The 11,680-nt window shown below is 39.5% G+C and overlaps 1 protein-coding gene across 2 annotated transcripts in view; it reads left to right on the top strand.

The window, feature by feature from the left end:
* The first annotated feature begins 3,028 nt into the window (after nt 1–3,028).
* FAM91A1 (family with sequence similarity 91 member A1) overlaps nt 3,029–11,680 on the top strand; it is a 38,369-nt gene continuing 29,717 nt past the window's right edge. Inside the window, exons 1-4 of one of the 2 annotated variants that reach the window (XM_039853814.1) lie at nt 3,029–3,373; nt 8,561–8,645; nt 9,649–9,800; nt 11,437–11,494. In XM_039853814.1, the coding sequence (XP_039709748.1) occupies nt 3,302–3,373; nt 8,561–8,645; nt 9,649–9,800; nt 11,437–11,494 (367 nt within the window). In that variant the 5' untranslated portion in view covers nt 3,029–3,301. The remainder of the gene's footprint in view (nt 3,374–8,560; nt 8,646–9,648; nt 9,801–11,436; nt 11,495–11,680) is intronic. The other variant, XM_039853815.1, reaches the window with a different exon arrangement.

Here is an 11,680-nt window from a genome sequence, read left to right as displayed (position 1 = left end):
AGCTGTTTGGGTGTTAGAGTATTTTATTATCGTGGGAGTGCATTATTTTCTTATGGCTGCTGTAACATGTTACCGCAAATTTAGTGGTTTAAAACCACACAAATTTATCTTAGGGTTCTAGAAATCAGAAGTCCAAAATGAGTTGGCAGGGCTACGATCCTTCTGGAGGCTCTGGGGAAGAATCTGATTCCTTTCCCAGCTCCAAGAAGCTGCCTACATTCCTTGCCTTGTAGCCCTAAGTCCTTCTGACTTCTGCTTCATTGTCATATCGCTATCTCTGGTTCTCTCCTGCTTCCCTCTTATGAGGACCCTGTGATTATACTGAGCCCACTTGGATAAACTGGAATAATCTCCCTATCTCAAGATCCTTAACTTGAATCTGCAAAGTCCCTTTTGCCATGTGAGGTACCATACTCTCGGGTTCCAGGGATTGAGACATGGCCATCTTTGGGGGCCATTATTCTATATAACACACAGAGTAATATTCTAGAGTCTGTGAAGTTAGATCATCTGACAGCTCCTTACTTTCAGGTCGTTTCTGCTCATTATTTTTTGTTGGAATTTTAGGAATGAAGTAGTTCTAAAGTCTTTCTGAAGGAGCTTGCCCAAGCCAATTGGGTAATTTTCCTTAGTCTGTGTTGGTAAAGTCAGATAAGATCGAATCTCATTGCACTTGTATTTTTGAACACATTGTTTACCCACGAGGTTAATTTGAATGGCAGCTTCTGGAATGGAGGTTCTGACACTCTGCGGTTTCTGACCTCTCTGGAATTTGAAAAGCGAAGGTCTACTGAAGCAGAAATAGCAGGGGCCTGAGTCAAGGACCTAAAAGGATGGATGCGATTGTTTACCAGAAAGGCATAATGATGCAAGGGTGCTACATGTGGAGCCCAGCGAACAGTTGTTTTTACTCCCTGGTGTCTGAGGGAGCAGCTCTGTCCCTGAACTTCCTAGGAGAGGAGGCCTTTAAGCCCTGATTGTTAATTTATAATCTCTGAAATGCTTTGTTTCCAGTCTCTCAAAGATGGAAGGTCACCTTGGGGGAAATGAGGCAGATCAGTACTTTCATTAGCACTTTGCATTTCGTAAGCCAGAACTCTGTCCCCAGTCCCTACTCCGAAGGGCTTGTCTTGAAGGGCTTGTCGTTTGGATTCTTCCCATGTGCAGCTTTGACCCATTACCATTTCCTCTTTCGAATTTTTGCCTTTCTCAGCTACTTACTGAGTTAGAATCTTATCTATTCCAGTCTTTCCTATTCTGCCTACTGAGCTGGAATCTTTTCAGAGTCAAATTTTCAAAGATCTGTGTCTTATTGATTCAGCAGGCGTTCATCGCCACCATCCCATCTACTCTAGTAGTTTTTGATGTGTCCACACTCTATTCAATATTTGTTGATAAACCCAAAAGATCAATTTAGTAGGTGTTCACCTGTTCAGTGGTTATAATTAGCTAAAATAATTGTTTACAGAGATTTATAAATGATGTTGACTTTAATTCTCATTATTACTTACATTGCATGGAATCAAAGTTAGACTTTGGAAGAATATCGGTTCTTCTACTCTTAGAATTATTAAAAATTATTTTTGAGAGAGCTTTATGTTGTCGACTTTAAATGAACAGTATCTGAAATGGAACAGGAGGCAGACAGTTCAGTGAGTGAGAGCCTGAATCGAGGAATTAAAAGGAAGTCTCTGGCATGAGAGAGCTTTGGGCTTCAGTTTGGCTCTGTCACTAGCACCTGTGTGATCTTGTGAGCAAGTCAGGTAGCCTTGCCAAGCCATTTTTCCTCCTCTATTAAATTGGAATAGTGGTATTCTTTCATAAGGTTGTGAGGAATAAGAATCTATTGGAAGTCAAGGGCTTAATACGTAGCAGGCAGGTGATCAATATTTGTTGAGTAATTGTCTCACGGTCAGAGTTCTGTTAACTTTATGATGACAAGGATCTCTAAACAGGATTCAGAGCACTTAGTTATGGGCTCTCATAGTTGGATAACCTGAGATTAATACATCTATGTATGAATACACTTATTAATATGAGGGCAATGTGGACCACATTTATTTCAACTCTTCAGACATAGTGGAGTTCTTGCTATGCCTCGGACTGGTCAGCTGCCAAGGCGTGGGCTTGGTGTCTCACAAAAACTTCTAAGTATACAAGTGTCGGTGTATAAGAAACATTGTTTAAAACTGAAAAATTGTTGCCAAAATACTGAATTTGTCCGGTTGCTGCCAGTAACAATGGTCATGGATTTGCTAATAAGCCAGTGTAACAAACCCTGGAAGAAATTGTTCCCAAAGATCTTCTCACTAGAACTGAAATTAAGATAGGCTGGATTTATGACTTTAAAGTGACTGCAGGTGTTTGTATGGAGAAGAAATCAGTAACCAAGAAGATCCATGCAAGGGTCTTTCTTTTTCTCCCCAGATTCCCTTTGGGTCTCCCCCAGTTGTCAGCACCAGCTATTTAAAATTTCAGCACCCCGAATCTTTACATTTAAAGAATCTGGACCTTCCAAGCACAGCCCAACGTTTCTTTTCCACAAGATGCAGCGACAACTTGGAAGGGACGAAGGAGCGCCAGTCCCTCGGCTTCTCGCTCAGTTGGGACGGCTCTGACTTATGAACTCAGAAGCCTGGACCCCGTCCACCTGGCCCGGTTCAGGGTTGGCTATGGAGAGCTCCCAAGGGCCTCACCGCTCTTGCACTATTTACAGCCAGCCATGGCCCCCTTCTCAAGTCGTCCCTTCCTAGACAACTGACCCTAGTGCGTGTACTCGCCTGCTCTTGGACCACCTGGGTTCACATTTTGGAGAAAATGGGTCATCCAACAATGGCCATGCGGACCCAAGCGCCTGTCATGATTCATCCACAGACTGACAGCCGGGGACAAAACGAGCGGGCAGGGAAGGGGTTACCTGCGGTATCATAGGTTTGGCCCGCTCCCCAAAATGTAGGGGGCGGGGCAGGAGGCCAGCCGGGCGCCCCGCCCCCCTTCGCGCCAGTGGGCGGAAGTGACGCAGCCCCGAAGCCATTTCCGGCGGGCCGAAACTAGGAAGAAACTTGGAGCGGCCGAGGCGTGCCCGCCGCCGAGCCGCGCTGCTCGTGTGCCCCGTGGCCTGGGCCACGCCGCGCCGCGCCGCGCTGTGGGGAGCCCTGGCCATGGGGGCGCCCGGGCCTTCCGCCGTGTGAGGCGCGGGGCCTCCGTCCGCGGGCTCCCCTGACGGGCCGAGGGCGGCCGGCGGGAGGCGGCGTTCCGGCCGCGGTCGGCGCCGCGGCCCCCGGCCCGGGCTCCCGGCAGCATGAACATCGACGTGGAGTTCCACATCCGGCACAACTACCCCTGGAGCAAGTTGCCGGCCAACGTGAGGCAGGTGCGGCCGAGACCTGGGGCCGGGGCCCCGCCCCGCCGTCTCCTGCTCGCCTCGCCCTGGGGGCCGGGGCCGGGGCCTCTCGGCTCGCTCCCGCCATGGGCTCGGGGAAACCGACCCGCACCCCGAGGATGAGGAGGGGACGGCTCGGGGGCCCCGGAGGCAGGACGGGGTCGTTGCTAGAAGGGATGGAATGGTCTCGTACGCTGGACTCGCCTGGCGCCTTTGCTTGAAGCCTCCATTCAACCAGGCACGGGGCTAGGCGCCTGCGAAAACGGATTTAAAACACTTGACCTCTCGAACTTCAGGGCGGTGGGAAAGGGGCGAGAGACGAACCAGTACGTACAGATGGTAGCAGCTCATCCGTACCTGTGTTCTAGCATACCTGGGCGCGAGGGATTAGGAAGTTGGCCAGGGAGTGTCGAGAGGATGTGGAGAGGAGGCATTTAAATTGGGCCTTAAAGGACGAATAAGAGGGTAGAGAGAATAAAGATTTTCCAGAGAGAGGGAAAGTCATTTTAACAAGCTCGGAAGAGCGATAGCGTGTTTCGAGAGCAGCTAGCGACTTAATATCACCAAAGTTTGGAGGTGTAGTAGAAATATTGATCAGAGGTGGGGTTTCGTGAGTGCGTCGCGATGGTAGCAGATGAGACTGGAAAAGCAGTCAGGGCCAGATTTTGAAGAGGCTTTGTACTTTGTTTTGTTGGACTTTATCCTCTAGACAAGATGGGTTTGTTAGAGATGTTTCAGTAAGAGTGACATGAGATTTTTGTCTGAGATTGTTTTACTTGTTTAACGAATATTTATGGAACACCGACTGCATGCTATGCCTTGTTCTAGGTGAGGTAATTTGCAGCAGTCAGCAAGACAAAGGACCCTGTCTTCATGGAGCTTATATTTCAGTGAAGAAAGATAGTAAACAAGTGAATAAATATGTAACATGGCAGGTGGTGTAAAACCTTATGAAGATAGTGATACATTAAGTAGTGTTTCTCTGATCGTGGATTAACCTTCAAGTTCTTCCCATTCTACTTGGTTGAGGGTGAATTTCTGTTTTCCATTGGTGCAGGGCAGTTACATTTGGAAAATTTATGGATGGTGATGGTTTAAGGATTATTACTTTGCCTCTTCTCCCAGTTTGGGGGTTTATTTTAGTTCTAGGAAATGGATAATTTAAGGTTTGGCAGTGCATCATGTGGCAGAGAAAATGCTTTCACTTTGAGATACCAAGAAAACAGGAAAGTCGATAAATTTAAGGAACTCAGAATTCTTGGCTGTCAGTGGCTGCCTCTGTAGCATTTAGCTTGACCTGGAAGAATGTAACTCTAAACCTGAAAGAATGCTTTCTCTTGTTAAGCTTGAATGAAAGCTTTGATGGACACCTTTGTTCTTTAGGGTTTTGTGGCATATCCTAAGACAACTGGAAGAACCAACAGTCTTTCTTTTCTTTGTTCCCATTTTTCTATACTTTTCCTTTCACAAAAATAAATGTAGTGTAAGAAAGAAAGATGGATGATTCAATTATGTCCAACATGAGTAGCTGACCTTAATTAGTATTGGCGAAAACATTTTTAAACCTCAGTCTTACTGTGCAACAAGATGGATGGACCTAGAGGGTATTAGGCTAAGTGAAATAAGTCAGAGAGACAAATACCATATGATCTCACTTATATATGAAATCTAAAGCAAATAAATGAATAAACAAAACAAATGAACTCATAGATACAGAGAACAAACCGATGGTTTCCAGATGGGAATGGGAGGTTGAGGAGCTGGGCGAAAAAGGTGGAAGGATTAAGAACTACAGATTGGTAGTTACAAAATAGTAACGAGGATGTGAAGTACAGCTTAGGGAATATAGTTAATAATGTAAAAACTGTGTAGTGTCAGGTGGGTACTAGACTAATCTGGAGGAATCACTTCGTGTTATATAAATGTCTAACCACTATGCTGTATACCTAAAATTAATTTAAAGTAATATTGACTGTAAGTGTAATTGAAAATAAATTTACCTAGTCGTACAATAAAAAAAGATAATCACAGAATAGTGTTAAAATTAGGTTCAAATGTGACGTTAAATTAAGAAGAAAACTTTTTTGGTAAGATCACTTAAAAGAGTAGCTGTTTTCGCTTAGGTTAAGCTTCTGCTTGGAGAAGGTGTTGCAAAGCCCATCTGTACAAGTTACTCGTGAAGCCTTTCTCTAGCCTTGCCACTTGCCCCAGGTCAGGCCCCACGTGGATTACTGTGTCAGCTCCCTGTCACTGGTCACTTGCCCTCTGACTAGGACCTTCTCATCCATGCTTTATACTACAGTGGGGTGAGGTTTCTAAAATGCAGACTCGGTTGTCACTACTCACCTGTCTCCTACAGATTACTTGTAAATTTACTTGTAAATTCTTTTTGAATCTCAGATATTAACTCCTTCAGGAAGATTTCCCCAGCTTCCTAAATCTAGAGCAGTTGACTCTCAGATATATTATTACCCCAGCACTTTATTTCCCACTCATAGCACTTACCCCATTATGTTGCATTTCTGGTTCTCTTGTTTCGCTTTTGTATTTTGAGCACCTATCACATAGTTTATAGTAAATATTTTTGGAGTGAATGAGTGATGGCATCAGTCTGAGATTTTTGTTCCAGGAGCTAAATTAAAGCTCAGGCAGTTTAAAAGTGGAGAATATTCCTTGTATGGAAAGAATTTGGTTTTTGGCCTTAAAGATACTAAGTACTTTGATAGAGTTTCCAGTAAGTTTTGATGGCGTTTAATTTGGAAATGACTCGTATTTCCCAGTTCTGAAAGCTGCGGGAAGGTGATACAGATATTTAAAAAAATGTATTTCAGGCTATTGTTTCAAACCGTTGTTCACACCTATTTTTATTTGGATGTGATGAAATATGTTTATGTGATATGAGCTATACTAGACTTCATTTTTAAAAATTTTTTTCAATTTTTATATTTTTATGATGACATCGGTTAGCAAAATCCAATAAATTTCAGCTGTACACTTTAACAGTAAGGCATATATATATTTATACTAGACTTTAAAAAATACTTTAGAAAGTTGTGCATACAGTCATTATTTCAGGGTTGTTTTTTTTAAAATATATATATCTTACCAGTAGCTTGTATTTATTGTTCAAAATAATTTATAGTTGTTTTATTTTATTAAATCTTTTGATGAGGTTCTGTATAATCCAAGAATTTTTAAAAAATTTTGTGTATATTCTTTGGGGGCCTGTGCACCCTGGGATTGGAGTTTGTAGGAGCAAAAGCTTTAGGAAAAAATCTTTGTGCTTTTAGCATAATCTGATGCATAGTGGGTGTTTACAGCCAGTCCCTGTCACTCCTTTATCTGTTTTATATGCAGCCCACCTTCATTTATCAGACCTGGTCAGTATTTCTGCAGGGGCAGCACTGTCTGAGAGTAAAATGACCTTTCTTTAATTGCCTCTTGTAGTGGCAACAGTGTTTTAAAATGTGAATGGTAGGAAATTTGAGTAGAAGTGGGAGGGAAGCCAAAATATTTTTGTGAACAAAGCAGTTATATTTTATATGGGTGAGAAGTGAAGAATGAAATCAACTTTTAACTTAGTTCTTAGTATGCGTGCACACACGTGTATTGATCAGGACCAGTCATTACTTAATGCCTAGGTGCAAAGACTTAAATGTTTAATTGATAGTGTATTCTCTAATTAGCTTACAAATAATGGATCCTTATATTTCATATGAGTGGTTTGATTTACACTTTTTATTCTGGAGTTACCAGGAATGGCATTTAAAAGGGAGAAAATGGTTGTAAGTTAGGATAAATGAAAGGACTTAGCTTGAAACAGAAGAGCAAATCCTCAGATTTGGAAGTTAAGATTTTAGCAACTTGTCTGCTGTGTGTGTGTGTTTTGTGTTTCTTGAGACAGAGACTTTTATTTGGTATTAGAGTTAGAGGAAGCCCTTTAAAAGATTTATAGAAAGCCTCATATTTCACGTCCCCTAAGTATCTTCAGTATTGACCCTGGTTTTGCTTTAGTACAAAAGATGGTAGAATAGTTTCTCTACAGTGAACTTTATTTCTAACTACTTGTAATGTTAAAATACATGAAAATAATATAAGCACATACATTCCAGTAGTAATGTGAGTTATGGTTTAATCCAATAAACCAATCTACTTACAGAAAGAAAGATTTTTATTTTTCTCACATCATATCCCCTTTTTCTTAAATTACTACCTACCAGTGGTTCCAGTTATGTGCCAGTTTATTTAGATGTGAGTTTCATCTGTTTTGTGAAGTTTGCTCTAAGTGGAAGTGTGTGTGGACATTTACCTTGGCTATGAATAAGAAAAAGCCTATGAGTAAGAAGTATAATAATTGAATCCTCTGATCTTTCCTTCACTAGTCTCCTAAATTGTCTAATTTTGTTTTATAGCACATTGGAAAGGTACCAGTAATTAGAAGGAGGACAGCAGTCATATATTAAATTGTTTGTGGTTGAATATAATATTGACTATAATCAGGCATACATATTCTTTGCTTTCTTGAGAACCCAACCTTGAGCTTAAAGTACTAAGTACACAGCTAGAAAGTGTTTGGATCTTTAAAAATATATTGGAATTCTAAAATTGTCTAAATGATTGCTAATGAGATTATAAGGAGATGATGTTTTTAAGAAGTAATCTTATTTAGAGGTACATTTGAAATGTACATTCTCTAGAAATTTTAATTTCTAATCATCATAGTCCTAAGCTGTAAATAATTATCAGACAGGGATATGTCCTTAGTTGCCACTCTTAAATTTTAAAAAATGTAGGTGCAGGAAACCATCCATCCATTCTTTCATCCATCCAACACACGCAAATTGGACACAGTCAGGAAGGAAATCTTTATAAGTAGAACGTAGTGTTTCGTTAAGTTATGTTCTCAAACTGCTCTTTTGTTTAATATTGAATACTTTACATAATTTCAGTAAGTCCTTTTCGAATGGCAGACTGAAAATAAACACATTGAATTTTTGCTCTAAAACCAAAGCAGAAAGTTAGTACTATAATATTTAAGAAAGTCTTCTTTATTCAGTTTTGGAAATTTGAGATTCTGGGATAAAATAAGGGGGCAAGGTTTTGAAATTTTATGGGGTAAAATGTACTGTTGTTTAGTTTAGAAGCTATTTTAAATCTATTTGAAATTTTTTTTTTTAGAGTCTTGGAAATTCACAGAGAGAATATGAAAAGCAGGTTGTCCTGTACAGTATCCGTAATCAGTTACGATATAAAAATAACTTAGGTAAGTAGAGACATTTTCACATTGAGATGGAAGACTATTGCTGAATTATTTTTGTAAGTTCTATCTTTTCAGCACATATTTCATTGTGTTGAAATTATTCTGTATACCGACTTTAAGAAACTCTATGTGGACTCATCCTGCCTAAGAACAATTTGCATTAGCGAGATTTTTCTAATTCTGATCATAATTACTTTTTAGAGTATTGTTTGAAGTTTTATTTTACCTGTAGAATATTAACTTTGATTTAGATGTCCTCTTTTTACTTTTGATGAGAAAAATGCCAAAATAGAAGTACATTATGCTAAATAATTTTTGACTTTGAATTTTGTTTTTGTCTCCATAAATTTTCCAAATACTGTAACTTAAATGAAAACTCTGTAATAATTGGAACAAATTTTAAGCATAGTTAGTTCCATGTTTTCTTTTAAACTTCTATTTTTAATGTTTTCTTTTTATTTGTTAGATTATTTTGATTATTCTATTGCCCAGCTAATCTGCCTTCTAATGTGCTACTCTTATTTTAAGCATAATATTTCAGAGATAGGTTTTCTGTTGAAATGCAGTCCATGTAAGTCAGAGGACTTTTTACATTTAAATCAAAATCCAGCCAATAATTTTAAAAAATAGACTTGATTTTATAGAAAACTCCCATTCGAATTGGCTGTCTTGTAAAGTGACATGTAAGGGATCGGGTGAATTGTAGCTTATGTTTTGTACCTTTGGAAGAGACATTCCATGCTTGCTTTCTTTGCTTTTTGATTTGCTAAGAATTATTTCTCTACTTATCTGCCCTATTTTACATTTTACTTATATATTTTGAGGTTCATTCCTTGTGGTATAATTGCTCCTTTGTTCTTACTTAGATTATTTTATTTATTCTCTTCCAATTTACATACTTTTCTTGTTAATTGTATTTGTTTGTAAAGTATTTCTCATTGCATTTATAATCATATGTAAGTATAAGACACCTGATAAAACTAGAGAATTTTTTTCTTTCCCCCAGTTAAACATGTCAAGAAAGAAGAACGTAAATACTATGAGGAACTACTAAAATATAGCCGAGATCATCTCATGCTGTACCCTTACCATCTATCGGATATTATGGTAAAGGGCCTGAGGATAACACCATTTTCATATTATACTGGGATTATGGAGGTGAGTTTTTAAGTTTACGGTGTATGTGAACCATTAGGAATGGGATGAGTTTACATGTCAGGGACACTTTGCAGAGGAGGACCAGCTCTGCAGCTCTCAGCCACAGTGGACATTGTTTCTCGGTTTACAGTGTAAAAAGGTCTGATGGTTACAAGTTAACAGTTTTAGCCACACTTGAACAAGAAGTTGTCATTATGAATGTTTTCACAGTGGAAAAGTGTCTATTCTATGTTTTTGAAAGCCTTATTGCCTCTGTGCTTTTGTAACATTAATCAGTCATTTATGTTAGCAGAGTGTGTATAAAATTTATTGCTTTTAATACACAATTAAGGTTGAAAATGTGGGTGACAGAACTGAATATTAAGCTCAGAGAAGCTTAATGTATTTATTTACTAACTGTACCAAGAATAAACGATGGTATAGAACTAATGTTATGTAATACAGGTGTCAGAAAAAGAGAACTACATTAGCCCTGGCTGCTGATCTTTCTATAATTATTAACTTTCAAATATTAACCTTTTTCCAAAGGTAGTTTTTAGGCCTCTGAATAACTTTAAATACCAGTTATTCTTTTTAAGTGAGCTGTATGTGAAAATTGGCAGTATTTATCTGTTAATCATTTGCTACTTAGTTATATTTTAATGCTGCTGTTTTGTGCTCACTAAGAGCAGAGAGAAGTCTAGGACTAAAGGAGTTGAGAACCTGTAGGAACAGTGTTATTCGTTCCCTTTATGATGTGGCTTCTTTGCAAGAGCTCCCTTTGCTTATCTCATTAAGCCCCTTCTTCATGGGCCCTTCTCCAGTCCCATCTGCTGTGTCCCTATTTTGGAGGAAATAAAAAGTAAAGCTTGAGACTTGACAGCCTAGGTTTCTGCCAGTCCCTTTCCTGAGACTCAGAGTAGCATAATGAAGGTGGCCACTACTCAGTGAGTAGAATAGTTGTTGTTGTCTCTTTGATTATTTTTCTAGTGTTGTCCATAGGTTTGGGAGAGATAAGAGAGAGTGGTTTGTCTCATTTATCAGCTTTCAGTTATGTGCTTGCTGCTGTCTAGTTTCTGTTCTTATACCATTGGGTATAGCTTCTGGGTTGAAAATGGGCCTTATCGCCATAGTAAGCAGTTTGTTGTTTATTGGAAAAACAAGTGGAAGAAGCTGGATACTGAGTTTAACTCTGTCCTAGTTGGGATTCCTAGGAGCAAAGATGGCTCCTAGTGGTTAGAAGCTTTGGTGGTGGTGTATGTCTTAGAGGTGTGCTGATGGAGCTGCGACACACTATTTGGCCTGTTCTCAGGGTAGGAGTCTAGGAACAGGTATGATGTGTGGAGAGGCGAGAAGCCTGAGGTCTATGTTCCTTGCATAGCTTCCACAGGGCAGAAGCTATAGGGTAACTGTCTAGGATTCATAGAGAGTGCTATGAGACACCCAGGCCTGAAAGTCTGATCTTCATTTACTAGGTTGAGACTATGTGGTAAGTGCCACTATTTGGCACGCATACTTTAGATTGCCAAACTCTTATTTCAGTGTTTCATGTGATAATTATCGTTTCTCTATTTGGCTTATAGGAATATGTATTTATATACTTATTTTTATCTGAGGACATTTTGCATTTAAAATTTATTATTTTTCTTTTAAAAAGGACATTATGAACAGTGAGAAAAGTTATGATTCTTTGCCCAATTTTACTGCTGCTGACTGTAAGTATTTAATTATGCTGAAGGAGGTAATGTTTAGAGTATGTTTGTGCATGTATGCTCTCATGTCAGTATTGTAATGTGTGTTTTTAACCTTTAACACTTGAAAGAGGAGAACAGCACGCAACATCATTGATGGGAGATTTATCAGATGATGCAAATCTAGTGTAAGATTTAGTCTTGGATGTC

This window comes from Pteropus medius, unplaced genomic scaffold (genome assembly GCF_902729225.1).
Source record: "Pteropus medius unplaced genomic scaffold, Ma_sr-lr_union100, whole genome shotgun sequence".
In the NCBI taxonomy this organism is placed as follows: Eukaryota; Metazoa; Chordata; class Mammalia; order Chiroptera; family Pteropodidae; genus Pteropus; species Pteropus medius.
Note: the sequence above shows the minus strand (reverse complement) of the source record. Positions and strands in the feature narration are given on the sequence as shown.